The 20,529-nt window shown below is 41.1% G+C and overlaps 1 protein-coding gene and 1 non-coding gene across 2 annotated transcripts in view; one reads left to right on the top strand and one right to left on the bottom strand.

The window, feature by feature from the left end:
- pard3aa (par-3 family cell polarity regulator alpha, a) overlaps positions 1 to 20,529 on the bottom strand; it is a 295,125-nt gene that overhangs the window by 268,545 nt on the left and 6,051 nt on the right. Inside the window, exon 4 of the mRNA XM_071206980.1 lies at positions 18,304 to 18,405. Within this exon, the coding sequence (XP_071063081.1) occupies positions 18,304 to 18,405 (102 nt within the window). The remainder of the gene's footprint in view (positions 1 to 18,303; positions 18,406 to 20,529) is intronic.
- On the top strand, positions 15,953 to 16,024 carry trnaw-cca (transfer RNA tryptophan (anticodon CCA)). The gene has a single exon. It is a non-coding gene; the product is annotated as a tRNA-Trp (tRNA).

Here is a 20,529-nt window from a genome sequence, read left to right as displayed (position 1 = left end):
AATATATAGTGTATTTATCCTGAGCGTTCCCTTCCACACATTGCTCAATAATAGTGTATTGGCCTTATTGATGCCTGAACCAGGTCTTGTGCTTAAAATGAGACAGTCAGATCATTATACAAATAACAAGAGGCTATTCAAAAATTCAATGCATTTCAATTAAAAAAAAAGAAAAGAGTCTGCATGGCTAATGTGGGGCTTAGACTCACTCCACCTTCCACTTTCCACATACTAACAGGCTGTGTTTAGGCAGACAAGTTTTCTTAAATATGACCTCTGGTGTAAATGGGTGTGTGTATTTGTATGTGTGGGTATTGCAGTGATCAATAGAGTCAGTTGGTGAGTCCATGTGCAGTTCATTCACTGCCTGATGATCAATATGGGATTAGAGAGGAAAGCAAGGGCTGTCTCTCGTCTTCTCTTTCATCTCACAGACTGTTTAAGGGCCCTTGAGGACGAGGAAGGGAGAGGAGAATAAACAGCAGAATGAAGAGCGTAAACAGAAGTGAATGATTCTGTTAGGGGTTCAGACGAGGCTTGGAAGGAATACTGCACAGATACTTCTCATTCTTCGAACATTGCGAGGAGAAAGTTTAAGGTGGACACACATGTATGCAGATGGAAAGATAAAAAAACTAAAAATGCAGACACACACATAGTATATACTATAAAACATATTATTGAACTTTAATCAGGGCAGTATATTCTGTAAAGTTGCATTTATTCCCTTAAATTATAAACATATGGCTATGTTTTCAAGCATTTGGGTGCCCAGATGGCAGCGTCCGGTAACTTCCATTACCTTAAGTACAGCACCATGTAACATTATGTTAGGTAACTGCACACAGCTTGGCCAGTTTGATGGTGCTTTAAAGCCACAAAATAGGATGGAAAAAGCCTGTTTTTGGCACTATTTTTGATGTGTCTATCCCTGCATGCTGTCAAGCCCCACCACCAGTGAACAGAGAGTGTTTTCTTAGTCAGGTCAAGTCCATTATTATATCTAAAGTTAACCTTCATATTGACAAGCCTTACTGCAACCTCACCCAAATGTATCTTTATCTAGTTGTCAACAAAACATCCACACAGGTTATGTTAAGCTCTTACAGGAGACACGCAGCTCGTAGTGGAGTACCATGAGTAGGTGAGGCCTCACACAGTGTCAGTGGGTGAATCAGGGCTTTATAGTGTAATGGCCTTTCAACAAGGAAGCCAGAGAGAGTTGGTGACAGGGGACAAGGCAGCAAGTCACATGAGTTCTCCTTCTTCTGTGTAAAAACAGACATTTACACTAATGCATGTATACAGGACAGTGCTTCTGGCACAACAGAGCAATAATATCACAAACCATCGTACGTGTGTGCATGTGTGTGCGCACTGTGCACGCTGATGGATGAGTGTCTTCAGAGATAAATGGGTGCCTATTATTTGTGCCTTTTATAGGCAAACTCCCTGCTGACTTCCAAATGGGAATAGCATGCAGTCTTCTCACGCACGCGCGCATGCACACACGTATACACACACACACACTTTCCCATAACGAGCTACAACTGAGGGGCCCTAGGCTCTGGCACATCTGTTGTAGAGGAGACATAAGGCATTCATGCAGGGACTCTCAAGATTCTCCATGTAATGCCACATACACGGACTGTGTACACGTGCACACACACACACACTGCATGTGATGAATGAGCACAAAGGAAGAAGGAAGGCATAGTGGTGGAGGGGTCTTATGATAGTTTTTGCTAAAAAATCCCTTCTGGATAAAACCATGGCTGCACACAAAGACACACTGAGACACATTCTCTTAAATTGGCCCACTGACCTTCAGATACCCTCTATAATACATGCAGCTTTTAGTATTCTTGGCTTCTAGTGCAGAGAGACAGAGGACAAAAGGATGGAGACAGAGTCATTTTGCATATTAAGGACAGAGAAGACCTTTTATATACACAGCTATGAGTCATTGGGGTCTACTTCTGATGTGATTTGATTTTTAGAAAATCAAAACTTTAAGCTGAAGTATTTACTGAATATATATTGTTTATTCATGATGTAGTTTATAATCTGCATTCAGTCTAGGGTAGCAGGATAGAAGAAATAATGTACTTGTTATTTTAATGCTATAAGAACAAATGTGGTGCACTTTGAGAGATATTAAGGCTAGATCTATTGTCAAGTTTGTGCTCTAGTATATCATTAAATTAGGGCTGTCAAACGATTACAATTTTTCATTAGATTAATCACAGCTTAAAAATTAATTAATCATGATTAATCACCATTCGAACTATGTCCAAAATATGTCATTTCTTTATGTATATTGTTGTGGGAATGGAAAGATAAATGAAAGAAGGCGGATATATCCATTTAACATACAGTATGTTTATTGTAACATTTGTATGCGTGTCAAAATGAAAGAGAGCACCTATCAATCATCAAACCGTGGGGTCTTAATTCATTACGTGTTGATTTCTATCAACGGGGGAGTACTTCAGGAAAGTCGACGGTAGGGCTGCACGATTTTGGGAAAAAATCGAATTGCGATTTTTCTGACAAATATTGCGATTGCGATTTGCGATATTTATTTTTAAGCGACCCAACGGAAGTTTAGTGTAAAATGCGTCCATAACTCCGGCTAGGAAGGTCGTATCAACGTACTCCCGTCTCTAGCACCCCCGCAGCCTGAGCTACGAGTGAAAGAACTAAACTTACATGAAACTTCCGTTGGGTTGCTTTAAAGTCAAGCTTCAGTTTAAGATTCACCCTGTAATAGAAACATGTGATGAAGCATTACTAACCTGACTCAGATGGTTCACCAAACCATCTAGGAAAGCTCCATTGGAAGCCATTTGGAAAGGGCAGGCACTTTCAAAAATACTTGGCAGGTGATTGGATCAATCTGTCTATCACCTTCTATCATGGGCCACTTCTGATTGATTAACAATGGCTGGTACAAGTGGAGCACAGCACTTCTGATTGGTGTGGATGACTGACACACAAGAAGAAAAAGAAAAAAAATTGTAAAAAAAAAGAGTTAAAAAAAATCGCAGGCTTTGCGATTTAATAATCGCATCATTTAAAATCACGATTTCGATTTAAAATCGATTCATCGTTCAGCATTTCAGATTACGCACATAACCTGCGTCCCAGTTATATGTTACCTGTACTACAGCAAAAGTATTCTCCGTCGGGACTTCCTGCAACAACACCACGCCATTATCTTGATTCTGATTGACCAGAAGACATTATCAAAGATGTTCTATTGAGAAGACGATCACTACGTGACAAAAGTTTTCAAAACTGTTTCTGGTCTTCGGTGTTTCCAGACAAGCAGTGGCGGTTCTAGACCAATTTGACTGGGGGGGCCACTGGGGGGCCAGTTATTTTCATAGGGGGGCACAATAAATGCAGGACGAAAAAGAGAACTAGACAGTATGAAGTAATTGTGCATAAGAAAACAATGCAATACAGTTATTGGTATTTGTTTCAGTACATTTATTTATTTCAGATAGATCTTATAGTTATTACTGTTAGCTTCAGCTTAAGTTATAGTGCAATGTTTGCACCAACACCATATTTATATAAAAATAAAGGCAATGAACAGTTACATCTCTACTTTACATAAGGGTGTCTGCACAATCTCACATTACAGCAACAAAATCCTGCGGTTTTTGGCAAACCGAGTACCAGAAAATATACATTTCAAAAAAAAAAATTCATTGTTAGGGGGGCCACAGGGGGGCCAGAGGTCAGTGTTAGGGGGGCACTGGCCCCCCCCCCCCTGGCCCCCACTAGAACCGCCACTGCAGACAAGTGGCTACTGAAATCAATCTTACTAACTGCTGTCTGTGCAATTCTCGGCGCGAGTTGGCGGACTTTATTTTGCTTCCTTTAACATCATTTTTCATGGTGGGGCAAAGCCATTTCTTGGTATGGGTGTAGCCTACCCCAGCCATACCCTGGCGCTGCCACTGGTGGGATGTATGGGGCGAGCCATTCTGCACATGCAATAAATATTTTAATGCAATTAATTACCGCCGTTAACGCGATAATTTTGACAGCATTACATTAAATCATTGGTTTGATGGATGTTAATGGTGATGAGAGATACTGAAGAAAAGTCACTTCCACAAAGCGGTGTTTGTGATTTGAGTCAGGAACATTGCCGACATTGTCCCTGACCCCTAGCACTGAGAGCAGTTGCACAATCATACATAAATCTGAAGACTCTTTCCTGGATTCATTGTTAAATCATTTGGTCTACAAAATGCTCTAAAATATAAAAAACATAATAAAACATAAAACATAATGCCCCTCACCATCCAAGGTGGCATGTGTTTTTGCTTTATAAAAGCCAAAGATAATATCAAATGTGCAAAACAAAAGCAGAAAATCATTCAATTTAATCAGCATAGATGGTTTTAAAAAGGACATGGTCGTGGCCGTGGTTCCGCCCGACGCGAAGCCCCAACTGTATACAGTTTCTCTCAGACGCGGAGGGATACCGACTTGTTGTGAAAAGTAACTACAATTCTACCCGTGGTATACGCTGATTATATCACGGCTAAGAACCAATCAGATTGCTTGATTTGACGTGTCCGTTTTATAAATATTTGATATACCATTTGACTTAGCCAAGACGCAATGACACTGACTTGCAGTTGTACAAAGGAAGAAGCCTTTCAGCATGTGTGTAAGCCTCCAGTGTTTTAGCAGAGCATGGACATAAAGTGAAGAGGCACCAAGAGCACACAGCCGTGGTGTTACAGGGGATCCAGTCCTCTGTCTGCTACAATATGCTGCCTAAAGCTCTCCAAACCAGGCTTAGCTTCCCGGCCTGGCACCACCTCCCTGTCTCCCTGTGCCAGAGTCAACTTCAGCTCAGTTCAGCGCCAGCAGCCAACGCCAGACTCCGCTTAGGTTGTAATGCCTGCTCTCCACTCAGGCTGTTTCCTCTCTCCTCACCACATTGCTTCCTTTTCCTTTTAGGTTGGATGTTTATTTTATTGTTGTCTCTTCTTGTGTTTATTGTTCTTCTCCTTTTCACTTTCTCAGGTTGTCTGCTCATGTGTTGCAGAGGTGCATGACACCATACTCATAGTTATACTAATACCTACATTATTCAAAATGACAAAATGCTCAAAATCCCAACAAGCTGGTTTATATCACATTACCTTTAATAAACCAACCCAGTCTAAAACAGAGCTTTCTCTTTCAAAGTCTATTTAAGAGGCAGTTTTTTAGACATAACCTTGGAGTGACTTCTGTTCTGTGAGGATGATTATATATGGTTGTGAGAGAAGTAGTCAAGTGTTGAAAACGGCCGCTCGTGGTCTGGGGACTCTTGAGACAAAAGCTACAGAGGGTTACTTGTCATGCAGAGGAGACACTCGCTTGGTTTAACAAGGAGCTGAGAGGCAGTGGGGTGAGAGAGAAATAGGTCTATTTCCAAAAGAATAAGCAATTGATGGAAGATTGGAGGTTTTTGTTTAAGATTGCAGTTTCTGTTAAACAGGCTCTGACTTTGTATAAGTAATTTCTTCTGAGGACAATTGTGCTGTAGGGCGGCATGGAGAATGCACTGTTGCCTCCATGAGGCGAGGTGAAAAAGACCCAAATGCGGAAAAGATGACTTCCTCTGAAATGGGCCAAACTAACTGTAGCCACATAATGAGACACTAAGGATAAATAACAAATATATCTTATCCAATTCAAAAGCTAGAAACCAGGACAATTTATCTTTGCCTGGATCCCTGTCTGATGCCAGTGGGCCATGTGGGTCCTTTGTTATCTTAGTGCTCCTACAGTAGGTACACCCTCCGGGGGTCTTTGATAGGACGTCAGGATCGCAGGAGGGGGGCTGTATCTGTCACCTCAGTTTAGGGCCTGTCTCATGGCGGCTGACCCAAATCAGCTCCCTGGGGCCATACCGAGCCCCTCCTTAGGACTTCACTGCTGCAGATAATAGGCTCGTATGGCAAGTATCCAGACACTGGAACCAAAGCAGCCCTGACAGCTGTCAACCAGGACAAACAGCCTCTTGCCTGACACGCACGCACTATGAAAGCATGCTAGTGTGTGTTGCTATGTGTGTGTTTGGTCGAGACATGCACGATTGGTTTTCTACATGTGTGTATTTTATTGTCTGTGCGAGTCCCTCCACTTTTCTTTTACCGTTTTGGCACTGCCTATCCATAGCTCTGGTAAACACCCTGGCGTTTCCAGACAGCATTCAGGCGAGCCGACGCCATGTCAGAAGCAATTTGGCACATCGCCAGAAATCTCTTCCTGTTGGGGAGCTGTCATGGAAGGGAAATCAAAGACACCTACATGACTAGCTGGGTTGCCTGCAAGCTGAAAAGAAAACTTGGCAACATGACCTGATTTCGCCTATTTTACAGAAAACCATAGAAGAAGATGGAGTAGTTGCCTGCTGCTCTGCAATATGGAGTAATATCATTCTCACCCCAGGCACAGGGGTAGTGTATGTCATACTGCATATGCTATACAGCTGAAGCAGTAGTTTTGTCAACAAGAATAAACCAATGTTATCTATGCTGCTGGTGGCTTGGCAAATCCCTATCAGCAGGTTCAGCAGGCTGTCAGTAATGCTTAAGGTTCAAGACCGATCAACACACACTCAAACGCACATGCTCACATTTAACATATATGGTTACAAAAATAAAGTTTGCCAATTGCCATTTTGGCTAATACTCGTGCCAAAAACAGGTGATCCTGATTTCAAGAGACTATCCTGGTAAATAGAACAAAGTCTAAAGGCAGAGTTCAAAGATGGGTGTGTTCTGAGCAATGGGGGTAGAAAGTGGGTAAGGGAACATTGGCTCCCCCACTCGATGCCCCTGGCCCTATTTTCAGTGATTTGGAGTGATACCAATAGGGTCTCTAGTTGTTATTCGCCATTAGAATATTGGCACTGCCACTTTGTTTATCACATTGCACAAAAGAAAGTTCAACTGCAGTGAATAAAGACTGCATGTTAGACAATATCTATGGTGAGGCCTGTGGTTCAGCTCCCAGTGGATGGGGAAATAAGAAAGGTATCTCCCCTCTGTGAGGGATTATAACTGCATAAGTGGAAAACAGGGAGTCGCTGAAAAAAGAACATTGCTCAACAAATCTAAGTGAAGTTCAAAAACTAAGGACCTAATAAACAAGCAACAACAGACAATAAATCCAAATCCCCAGAGAGAAATTAAATGAAAAACTGCTTGCTTCCACCCACGAGCCTCTGAGCAGAGCAGCGCAGATGAGGATAAATTCCGCTACCACACTGGGTCTATCAGAGCTGACTCTGGTCCTTACAGGCTAATTACAGCCAACCACAGGAGGCTGTATGTATGTGTGACTCTGTCAGAATGTGGGCCTATTTCAGTATTGTGTTCTTCTGTGATGATGTGTGATGTCTCATTTGTCTTAGTGTTCTTTCTTTGTGTCGCCGTGATGACATTTACATTCTCTGGCCAGGAGAAGTCCAAGTCTGATACTGTCATACATTACATTACATATTGACAGGAATGGAGGCAGCTATTCAAAATGTTCTTTCAAAGAGCTTTCAGATCTCAAATGCCATTGATGTGTACATTTAATAACCTGAGTTAAAAAGTTGGGGCTCAGGCATGGGTATTCAACCTCAGTCAGGGTCCTTATAATTATAAAGCTACATCAATGTGCACTCTAGACCAGCGGTTCCCAACCTTTTTCAACTCGGGGCCCACTTAAGAATGAAAAAAATGCAGCCCACATTCAACCATAAACAATACGGAGGCTAAATAAAGTTCTGATTGGTCAATTCGGAACATGTGACTAGGGATGCTCCGATCGAGATCGGCCGATACTCACTCTCTACCGATCGATCGGTGCTCTCTAAACATGCCGATCGCGAGAGCCGATCGCATGACGTAAAATTAGGGCTGTGCAATTAATCGTATTTTAATTGATTACGATTATGGCTTGCGACGATTATGAAAACAGCATAATTGACAAAATACGATTATTTTGCTGGGTGCGCTTTCGCCCCTCCCTAAAAGCCCACTCGGCCACGTGGGAGTGACATGTGTTGTGAGTGTTCAGCGCGAGCGAAGATGTCAGAACAAGAGCAGCAACTCGTTAAAAAGAAGGGTAAAACTATTTCCACTATTTGCAAGTACTTTGCCATTACATTTCACATCGCTAAAGATATGTGCCCAGTTAGCACTGTTAGCAACCAGGGCTTTAAGCAACTTGTCAACACGTTGGACAAGCGTGACGCGATGCCGTCTCGGTATTATTTCAGCAGGCCTGCGCTGCCTGCACTATATGACAAATGCCGTGGGGAAGTTGAGAGAGATGTGGCTTCAGCTGACTACTTTGCTACCACAACAGACCTATGGTCTAGCCGAGGGGTGCTCAACCAGTCGATCGCGAGATGTGTCTAAAAATAGAACAACAATATTCTGTTTTATCGTTAATGTCCTGTAACATAATCTTCCTGTGCCAGAATAATGCACTTGAACGCATCAAAGCTTTGTGATTGGCCGGCGTCACCCCATGTGTCGGGGCGTGGCTGAGGGTCTTCAGTACAGGTGGCAATATTGTCACCTGCCTGCGCTCATCTCTGAAACCAGACCATGTAAACAGGCTGGTGTTTCTGGCAAAAAATCTTTAAGAGATTACATGAGCAGCCCTACCAGCATTTGCCATGGTAGCCTAAACATTTTTATTTGGTCTTAAATTGTAGTTCAACATTTATTTCCTGTTACTTCTGGACCATGACGGTTGGCCAGCCTTCAACGTTTAACTGAGTGGAATATGTTGAATATGTTTTACCAAAATGTTGGCTATATGTTAAGGAGTTTTCAGTAGGTTTTGACAGTGCACTGCATTATATTTGATTTAATTTATTTTGGTCTAATTTATTTTTATTTATCATATTAATAATATATGTTTAGTATGGTTTTAGAAGTGCGCTCCAACATATTTGTTGTTCTTGTTTATTGGTAAAATATTATTTGTTTTAAAGTTCAATAAATGGTCAATGAATAATCGTCAAAATAATCGTGATATCAATTATTAACCCAAATAATCGTGATTATGATTTTTGCCATAATCGCACAGCCCTACGTAAAATACATGACACTTTTCTCTGTGTGCGGCAAAACAAGCTCGCCAAAATGGCTTCACCGGTCTGGCATTATTTTAAGGTGTCCGAAAAAGACAGTAAAATAGCGGTATGCAACGTGTGTGAAGCAGAAACCCTGCAGCTCCGCCCGCCGGACCGGTAAGCGGAGCGATACACACAAGAGTTAGACCTAACACACTTAGCTATGTTATCTACCTCTGGAACAAGCTAAACTAGTCATTATAAATATATGTATTCTTCACTGTCGGGTCACTCATTACTGGATCAGTGAGTTGCATGAGATACTGACAGGCTGTCAGGAGAGGGAGAGAGGGGGAGAGAGAGAGAGGGAGAGAGGAAAAGAGAGCGCTTCCGCTCATTTCTCCCGTGTTATTATCCAAAGTGAATGTAAACTTGAATAATGTACATCATTTGAATGTAATAATTAAGTTGATTGTTGTTTGTAGAAGCTCCAGTGAATGAGCCCCATTAACTGAATTTTAAACATCACTTTAAATGGAAGATTTAAATTGATGTTTAAATCTTCCATTTAGGCCCCGCCCACTCGATCGGATCGGCGATCGGCCAATACTGATTCCGGCGATCGGCGACAAAATTGGCGATCGGAGCATCCCTACATGTGACACGTTGTAAATCCAGTAGAACAGACTGCTGTCAAGGACTGTAATGGCCGTTACTAAGGAGGATCAAGAAAGAGAAAGGATAAGAGGTTCAAACAAAAATGAACAAAAACAAAAAATGTTAATAATGAAAATGTTTCCACACAAATCATAATGTTTTGCAAATTATTTGGCGGCAAATATTGAATTTACATTTACACCCTTTAAGACCGCACACAGTTAATAAATACAACTATTCTTCTGGCTAAAATACATATTTTTAAAAGTCAATCAAGGAGTAATCTTAATTTAAGGTATTTGAAAAGTAGATTAAAAATACAATTTATTTTGGAAAAGATTATAAAAATCAAAGGCTCATATCACGCCATGAAATGGGAAATAATTAGCTCTAACGAAGAGTGGGATTAAAGGAACAATAAATATGCTTGCCATGTTGTGTTCTTGGTGGTTTTTGGTTGTCAACCTATTTCTGTTTGTGAAATGTTGAACTGACTGTATCTTTATTTCTTCTGTTTTTGTTTTGTTGTTGTCTGAGATGGGAATGTCATCTCCTATATGCTATTGGTATGTCCATGTTTGTGTCTTAAGCCTGTACAAAGAAAAAAAAGGAAATTCAAAGTTAAAAAAAAGGAAATTATTTGGCGGCCCACTTGCAATGCCTTCGCAGACCACTAGGGGACCGCGGCCCACAGGTTGGGAACCGCTGCTCAAGACCTCCACTGATCATACTCGTTTGCCACCAGAGGGCAGCACCTGAGTTATAACCGGTTATAACACAATAATGACAGCATACCTTGTAGAAATTAGACTAGCCTAAGATTAATGTTTGTACTCTCTTTGTGTTTCTCCACCTTCATAAAACCTCACCATACTGTTCTGCAAAAAATGGATACACTTATATGTATCATACTAAGATGGAAAGATAAGTAGGCCGAGTAAATACTGTATAGCTAGAATAAATAATGCTACTTTTCAATGGCTGAGGTGAATGTATTACACTGTCTGGGAGATGTTGGTGAGAGACAGCCAACCAGACACAATAGTCTTCAACCTGTGCCAAAATTGGCTACAGTCACTCCCAAACACACAAACAAACAAACAAACACAGACACACACTAGCATACACACACCAGAGACAACCAGAGTAATTAGTCTTTGATTTCCCCCGGCAGTGTTCTGGTACCAGGGGGCAGCTGCTGGGACCCTGCTTTAGCCTTGGCTAATTTCACTCACGGCTTGATCTCGACCCAGCACAGGTGCCCACTTGGCACCCAACCGCCGTTGCCATGGCAATGCCAACTTCAGGGGCCAAGAAAACACCAATTGTCCAAAGAGTTAAACCACAGGAGCCATGGATGTGGTTCTCATTATAAACAGGCGGCATTAGCACAAAAAGAGGTACAGTCAAATGTGGACAGTTTAGTTTTATTAAGCTTTCTCTTTATTTACTTCCTATTTGGTTTTGACCTTTTTCTTTTTCTCCAAAGAGAAGCATTTGTTAATCATTTAATGTTCATAAACAATAGATATGTAGCCTACACAGATTCTGTTCAGCAGAAGGTTTACACACAATACCGTAAACTGTTTTTACATGACTGCTTTTACTTGGGCTTGAGTGCCCCTTAGTGGTCTACAATTGTAACTACAATGTCCATCAGGCAGCAGGTCTACGCCTGCATGCACCTGCTGTTAAATGTATTAAACTGAACCGCTGATTCAGGTGCTCTAACAAGTGTTTTCAGTAAATTTCCCATGATGATTCACCCCTCGCCCCTGCACTCATTAAGCCCACGGGACAGGCTTGCTTTGACTCATCTCTGTTTAGGTCGATCCAGACAACACACACTAAAGGGACCCACTCCTCAAAACATGTTATCAAGCTCTTTTTAGATTAAATATCTAGATGGCAACATGCACACTAAGCAAGCTAACAATTTGGATGAGGCTGAGTCTAATATAAAGGGTTTAAGATGTTGGGAGAGAAAAAAACAGTGCACTAAAAAAGAATGGTTAGTTAGTCACAACTCATTACCCTTACTCTAAATGTAATCCTGTATTTACCTTATATCACATCTGAATCCATGAAAGAGGGCTGTATGTTGCACAGGAAAAATATGAAGTAGAAAAGTATTCACATTTGTTTCAGACAATGAGTTTGTCTTGCACAACAATAACAGTTTTGAAGTTTTATATACTGTTTTAAATGCTAATGCAAGAGCCCAATTTCCCTGCAATGACCATTAAAGTTGAATCTAATTTGATCTAATTGGCACTACCAGACCCATTTCATTCCTTTATAAGCTCATTTCAGCAGACCCATATTGTGAATATCTTACCTCAGGCCATCTCCTAACCAGGAGTCATTTTAATTGCCACGTTGCCATCTGGTGTATGGATGAAGTGTCTGTATCAAAGCCATTCCCACCACACTAAATGTATTTCACAAGTCTTACCTAAGGCTCTTGGGCTAGAATAAAGTTTACAGTTCCTTTCCTCTTTTGACTGACTGTATGAGGTTGAGTCTTTGGCTAGAGGCTTATTCAGGCCTGCTGATAGTATCATTTAAAATGATCATGTGTGTGTCTAAAGCTGTCTGTATATGAAACTAGACAGGAAGTGCATTCTCTACTGTTCTGTAAAATACTTCATTTATTACATTGTATTCATGTGGCTTTGTTAGGAAAAAAACATTAAGGTCCAAAACTTGACATGGCATCCTGGTGTACTTATTATGAAAAGCCAAAACCTTTATTCAAAGCATCATTGTGTTGCTATTCAAGTAACACCCTATAGTCTATAATATCTGTTCTATCAGTAAAATAATATACATAGTATATATACTATAAATATAGTACATAGCTAGTGTTTTTGTATTGTTATCCCTGACCCTGACAATGACATGCTATTTCACACAGTGCCATTACCTGCGAGACACCAATATGGACGACATTAGGGTACATTCACACCCAATAGTCAATTTTCTGGTGCGCACCAGACGACAGTTTGTTACATTGTTTCATTTTTCAGAAGGTTCGGTTTGCGTTCACACTTTAAAACACAAGTCATGTGCACGGGAATGCTGTTCAACCATTGGTCAGACATTAAGGGGGTAAAAACGCAAGTCCCGGCCATTTCTACCGGAGCCTCCGCCATGGAGCATCGGCACTTTCGGCAGGTTATTCTGACGGCCCGTCCACACTACAGCGTCGACAACTCCAATCTGCCCATTCACTTTCAATGGGGTGACGTCACGTTGCCTCGCTTTTTCGCCGAACTGAATTGTGGGTAGCATAGCGGTCCGTCTCCGCCGTCTCCGCCGTCTCCGGCGTAGCCAGCGCCAGCCAATCAAATCCCGTTTCGGAAAATCTGACAGCTCAAGCCGTAGCCAATCAAACCGCGTCTAAACTGGGAGAGATATCCCGCCGTTCATTTCTATATTTCAAAAAAAGTTGGAGGAGAAACTAATTATCGCTGTAGCAAATCACCCGGTTTTGTATGACCAGACCCTCTTCACCTACTGGGATACAAACCGGAGGAACCAGGCATGGAGGGAGGTGGCAGAGACAGTGGGTGAAACTGGTAGGTTTTCGCCTGTTTGGGGAGTTTATATATATATATATTGCTCCCATAAAATCCCCGGGGGTTTTTGCTTTGTATGTCGGGGGCGGGAGATTCATGTGATTGGTTGTTGGTCACGTTGCTTGAATAAAATCCCCAAGCTACAGACACGCCCAGCTCCAAGCTTTTTTTGAAGCTGTAGTGTGGACGCTCCGTTATGCTGCTGTTAATCTGGAGATCAACAGACACTAGCGACCCGCGCATATGATTATATAATCAGACAACGTCCGTTAAAAAACATTATAACCTAATGAGAGACGTTCTGCAGTAAGGAGGAGGTTTCACAGACGACAGGTGTTCTTACTTTTATGTAGCTGACGGAGAATTTTTACTTTACACAACACTGTTCAACACTTCATTCTGCTTCACTCTTTAAATTAACAACCGCGGATGTCTTGAAAGACTCTTTCGCTAAAGATTTTTGAAGACATTCTTTCACATACAGTGACGTCACGAGCTACCCACAATGCAACATGCGCCATAGATATATATATAAATACGCCATTTTCCTGGAGGTGCTAATATCCTGGTGGTGCTAATATAAACAGCTAGCTAACATAGCCAGGCAGAGCGCACTAGGTTTTTTTTCTGAATTAACGACCGAAGAAATCGCTGCATGTCTTCGGATTACATCTCTGGACTTGAGGGGTGTGCTCTAGGTCGTTACCAGCGTAAACTAGAGCTGTGTGGGTTGTCCGATTGCCCTTACAGACTGCCTGCAGATGTATGGAAAAACGACTCTCGAAAGTGGCCTTCGGTCGATTTTGGCAGCATCTACGTCTATCTTCTGGAAACACCAGGTGAATACCCCACTTGTCACAATAATATTATCATGCCAATGCATATATGTGGTATTTTAGAGTTGACTATATTGATTAAGGCAATAGTCTATGATATTCTGCACCTCGCGTGAAATGGCGCATACCAGAAGTACGGTGTCGCCCTCGGCCCAAAACCCGTATGTGTGTGAAAGAATCCGCGTTCCTGTGACACGTAAATACTACGCTTCCTATGTTTTGATGCGGACTGCGTTCACACCAGCAATGAACCGCTCCAGAGTTCGCAAGCAAGCGTTCCGAGACCACCTATTTTAGCGGACCAGAGTCCGGTTGTTTAGTTCACTTCAGAGGTCTCGGACTGCGTTCACACCGACCCAAATGAACTGCACCAAGCGGCTAAACACACCAGGGTTCGATTCAACCGGACTATACAAGGCAGGTGTGAACGCACTGATTTTTAAACCCAATAATTTGTCTTCACCGGAAAACATTTGATCCTGATGTAATTCGAAGACATATCCATCAGATCACCAAGGTCCCTATAAAGCTCTGTTTAGCATTAGCATGTGTATAGCAAAGAGAAAAGGTCACAGAAAAGTATTTGAAATTGGAGTATAATATAATTGGCTCTCATAACCGATTTAACAATGTAACCCGTGGATTAAGGCTTAAATAGTCAAGCAGACTATGTTTCTATACAATCAACTGGTCTAGCTTAGAAATATATATTCTTTCTTAGTTTTACTTCACTGTTTAGTCCAAAGGGTGGCAGTAGCAAGCCAAAAAGCCAGTGTGGCAAGGTAATATCAGGACATTATACTCAATCTATCTAAATACGGCAGCTCAGAGAAACAACTGCATCTCCAAGACTGTTGTGATCTGAGCCAATATGTGACCAGCATTCATCAATATCTATACAAGGAAATAAATGTAGGCTATATACATATAGCCCACTTTTACAATAACAAACATTATAATGGCAGAAAGCAACATTTCTGCAACACAAAACAAAAACTAGCCTGCTGTACAAACACACCCCGTATAATATTCCACAAGCATGTGAATCACAATGACATCTTCAATGTGAAGATCTGTGGAGCAGAGACAGACAGGCTGCAGCATGCCGCTCTATGACTGCATATGAATCACAGCATGATAATCAAACTGCTGAACCTGAGCCAGACATTTCACATACCTTATGCACACACATTCACACACATACACGGACACGCACGCTTGGCTTTGGTGCTCCCAACGGTAGATTGACTGAAATTTGTAAAGTGACAACAGCAGATTCTACATTAACTCCCCTCTGCTTGTTTTTCTCATATGTGTACTCTATTAAATTCACACATGGGGAAAATAATCGTTTATTTGATTGAAAAATAAACTTTTCATCAATTGAATGGTGGAAATGGCAGTTTACCAGCACAAACCTACAACTCAGTTGAAATGATATTATTTGAAATGGTTGCAAGTGTAAATGATATAAAATGAACTTCTGACCAACCTATGGTAGGTTTTGTTTGCCTGAAAGCTGCCAAAAACAACTACTGTATGTCCGTGCTGCACACCTGTAGCTGCAAGGCCCACATTGACAGTAGAAACAGTGTTTGCAAAGTGTGCAGGTTCTGTGATTGTCATGGGGCCCGAGTCCTGTCTTACACCCCAGTCTGAACTGTAGGCGGACAGTAAGAGGACCGGAATGAAACTGCAACAATTTAGTTCTGTACACCACCAGTCAACTCGGGTAAGAGACTAAGGTCAAATCTAGGGTAGGCCAAGGTCAGATGCAGGACCTCGTGGCGCAACGGTAGCGCGTCTGACTCCAGATCAGAAGGTTGCGTGTTCAAATCACGTCGAGGTCAAATTATTTTAAGGACTGCATATATTCCACTAAGTGTGTGCTATTATCTGTTAGAAGAAATTACACAAAAGTTTAAGAAAATAACTGTTCAGCTCTGCTATCAAAATACAGAAAGCAGGATACGCAAGTGATTATGAATAACTTGGAAAAAGATTGCATAGCTTGAGTACACAAAATGTAATGCATAAATTGCCAATGTCAATTTGAAATGACTATATTTATAGTTGACAGCTCTAACTTCGGCATGTAAATGGATTCTTTGTTTTATGATCATTGTAAACTCTTATAACATTGAGGGTAAAGTGTTATCACCAGGCTCAAGTCAGGCAACAAAATGTGGAACAAAAATAAATCAAAAACACAAATGTTCATAGATTTCCAAAAGCAGCAGACCAACAACAATCTTGTCGCAGCACACCCCAGGAAGCATGTGAAAGTACTACATCCATAATAAAAACAACAGTTGTGTCATGAAGGGGTTACAATAGACATCCTAACTGTGTTCCTGCTTGCAGTAGAGTTTGACAGGGCCAGAGAAAATAGCTCATGGAAAGAACTGGACGGACTGGATGTACTACTAATAAAGAAGCAAACACCCACACACACTGCGATAACATCATAGGTGTACACACACACACACAGGCAGACGGTGATTCCACTAGTGTAAAGTTAGTTGTCTCGGCACAGATCCAGCTAAGCTAACCACTCTGTGTCATTTAAGTGAACTACAAACTGTGTTAGTATGTCATGACTGTATAATGACTATGATTTAAGGCTGTCTGATATTGGCAAGTGTTTGACACTATAATACAGATAGAGCTGTAAGATAACCTTTATAGTATCACTGTAAAACATTCTCATGAGAGTCATTTACAAGTATTAACAAATCAGCTGTTATTGTAATTGTTTGGTTAGGCTAATATTTCAGCATCCAATGGTATCGGTGGGATGTAAGGAGGCCAGACAACCACCAGGGGGAGCAAATATGTACAGTATCAGACTATTGGAAGATAGTGATAGGGAGAAAAACATACTTATATGGTAGGTGGTTTTCAGCTCAATTCCTAAAATGTCTTTCTGTTTTTCTTTCTACTACAGGAGTTGGATGAGGACAGGAGAGGACAAAACAGGAGAAGGAAGAAAAGGGGTGTTTTAGACAGCAGGTGCAAAACAGCTGCTCCCACCAATGATCCCATCTGATGTGTAACCATGGCACCTACCACATATTCATTATAAGCCCATGCACTATACTCTTCTTTTCTCTCATACACATCATTTTGTATTCATGCACAAATGGACACAAACAGTCAAACAAAGAGCACCTGCATATCAAACAGATCCAACTATTCTGAAAAATGCACAGCTCACTGAACTTTAAAACTTAGACATCAAATATGGGAAATCTAATGCACAACATGACGCGGCATGATTTACTGTATTTCCAGATTTCACAAGACAGCAGTGGTTTCAAGACATAAAAGTCACCCTGAGAAAAGTGATAGGAATCAAAGATAAGAACTTCAATAGAAACTCACATGTTTCATCACTTTTAGAGAAATACATCTTAATGCACTACACCGGGTTACTTTGTGTTATTAATAGTAAACAACTATCCTTATGTGACACATGTGATATGTATCATTAACTCCTTTCCCACTCACAAAGACACACAAAGGGGTTACAGCTCACTAACTGGCCTAACATCAAAGCTAAAGGCTAGTGACTCAGGTGTAGTCAGCACTGTTCCCATGGGAAGGATGCAGTGGGATTGTGGGTAATCATTTGCAGTTGGTCTAGTAGTGGGTGGGGTGGGTAGTGTGATATCATGCTGCTTTTGACATAGATTTGGCCCACACACTCTCATACTTGAAAATATAGTAATACACACACTCTCACATCAAAGTGGAGCCTTGATGCAACACAGAAGAAAACGCTGTATCATTCAACCCTCCATGTAGGAAAACAAAGGAGGGCTTTCAGGAGGTGGGAATGATTAAACAGAGAAAAATGGTGGTTTGCAGTAGTTAAGTGTTCTGTAATGTCATGAGTAATGATGAGAGCATAAAAGCATACAGGTGCACATGTTGGAGAAACTATCTCTAGTACTGCCAAAGCTTTATGCAAGTATTCAGCTTCCAGATGTAACCAAAGCTAGTTGTACAAAAGAAAGAGGAGAATGGACATGTGAAGAGGTGGCAAAAAGGACAGTTTGGGGAGATATACAAATAAATTAAATATGCAAACACACTCAATTCCAATGCACCCACTCCATTGACTCACCCTATCTTTGTCATCCACCACATCGCAGAGCATGTCATCCAGGTCCAAAATGCCTCCATCTCCATGCTCCAACCTGTGTACCTGGATCCAGTAGCTGGGGTCCTGGAAGACAACAAAAGAAACTATTAGCTCTGTCATCATAAGATCAACTTTATTTACACAATACAGACTTAGGATGTGAAGCCTTATGTAAGTAAAGCCATACAACATGTTGTATGCCAGGCCAAAGAAATAAGAAGCTTGCGTCTCCTTGGGAATCAGCTGATCCGATCACCACAGGGTTCGTATAATGATCCAGTTAGCTGGCACACAGAGGCTCTGACGTTGATATGGATTGACATCATCAAAGCAGTTATAAAATAGGAAATATTTTAATCCCCAAACTGGATTGCCTGCAAAGTAAGCATATGGCTTGTACATTTTGGGAGTATAAAAGCAACATTTGATAAAAGGGACAACAGGAGAAGTTCCATTTATCAGTTCTTATACAATGTAGGCTATACAAGGTGACACGCCTCCACCCGCCCCTGCTCAGTTCAAAAACTGTCCGTCTCGTTTTTGCATCAGCATATGAATATCATTCATGCAAACTTGATGCATTCAGGTACAGCATGTAGCACAAGTAGAATCAACTCAGTGAGTCAAGTCTAATATGTTGCTGAGCTAGTTATGCTAGTTTGAACAATTATGCAGAGTTGCCTTAATAGAGAAGTATAGTTTTGAATAGAACAGTTACATAAGCAATGTGTAATTTGGATGTTAGATATTAAGAAATAAAACCCTTTTCCTTTGCCATGTAAAGAACGTAACTCCCCACTCGTTTGTCTGTATTGAGTTTTCACTCTATATTCCTCCTTTCTCTTTTCCTCCAAGCTGAGCCGTCTTGGGGTTTGTGGTTACATGCCTTCGTGCATGGCTCTGTTGTGGAGAACTGCAATGTGGTTCACCAGGCAAAATGGTCTTAATCATGAGGGGATTCACGGTTTGGTATTTCCTTCCTCCCGAGGTTATTAGGAATTAAAAGATGGCAAGTTTATCTGGGACGTTTTCAAGACAAGCCATTTGGAAGCAGAAAGAACAATTACCCATTTCCCATGTTAGTAAATAAGAAAAAATGACACTACAATTGATATATGATTTACTACCGCAAACTGACCCTCAGCATTAAACAGGGGAACAAATCTTTAAATGTACAAATGTTAACACGCCCCATGTAGATTTGGCTTGGTCCTCATCCCGACTTGTTCCTCGAATGGATTATGAGAAACAAATATGAGTCTGAGAGAGACTAAGCCCCATAACTTAATCCCAGAATTTCACTGGGGATGGAAGGAAAGTTCGACATTGAATGTTTAGATTTGCCTTGGTTAAAATGTTGTTGTTTTTGGCCTCCAGCGAGCCAAGAATGATCAGTTCAAGGACTCTTCATCATGAGAGTATCAGCGAAGCATTCTGGTATTGGGTTGTAGTAGGGCTGAATGCTTTTGTGTATACTGTAAATACCAAAGTCTTAACTTGCATACAAATATTAAGAATTGTTCATCCCCTCATTTGAACCCCACCCTATTAAACCTAGAATGTATTTAGAAAGATATCCAACTATTTATAGTGGACTATTTGTAATATAAAGAATAATCTGAAGCACATTTTTGCTCAAATGGAAAATCTTTGAGTTTTTTAGTAGGTAAAGAGGACCAAAAAGTGACAGCTAACCTATGTAGCTTTCTAGCTTTGAAATCTGTATTTCTCTAACTACAGAAATATATATATTTGAATACATTGATCTTTGCACAAAACCCACATCAGATCTACAAACAGCTTCCATAGGGTTGATAATCTCAAGTGCAACCACGTGTCACCTGAGAGAAAGGGCTTTACCGACCCTGACCACATCAACACCCCATCACTATTCAAGTCCTGGAAGTACCCCCCTTTCATGCAAGCACTGCAATCCTGAAATGATATAGACACTGCCCGTAACAGCTGTATCTGAAAACACAAATGTCTGAATATTTCTGATGTCATTAAGCTGGCAAGCTCCCTAGTACAAAGCATGTGTTATATAGGGGCTCATTTATGAATAAGTCTGCTAATTGGTGGAACATTTACTGTGCGTTTCTGATATTTCTATCGCAGCTGGAATTCAACCGTAAGAATACAAACATCTGAGGAACTTCAGTCTGTTAGGGCTGAAGACCAAATGACGAACCTGCTTTGTGACCATCT

This window comes from Pseudochaenichthys georgianus, chromosome 20 (genome assembly GCF_902827115.2).
Source record: "Pseudochaenichthys georgianus chromosome 20, fPseGeo1.2, whole genome shotgun sequence".
Taxonomy (NCBI): domain Eukaryota; kingdom Metazoa; phylum Chordata; class Actinopteri; order Perciformes; family Channichthyidae; genus Pseudochaenichthys; species Pseudochaenichthys georgianus.
The sequence above is the reverse complement of the archived record's forward strand: the minus strand, read 5'-3'. Positions and strand labels throughout refer to the sequence as shown.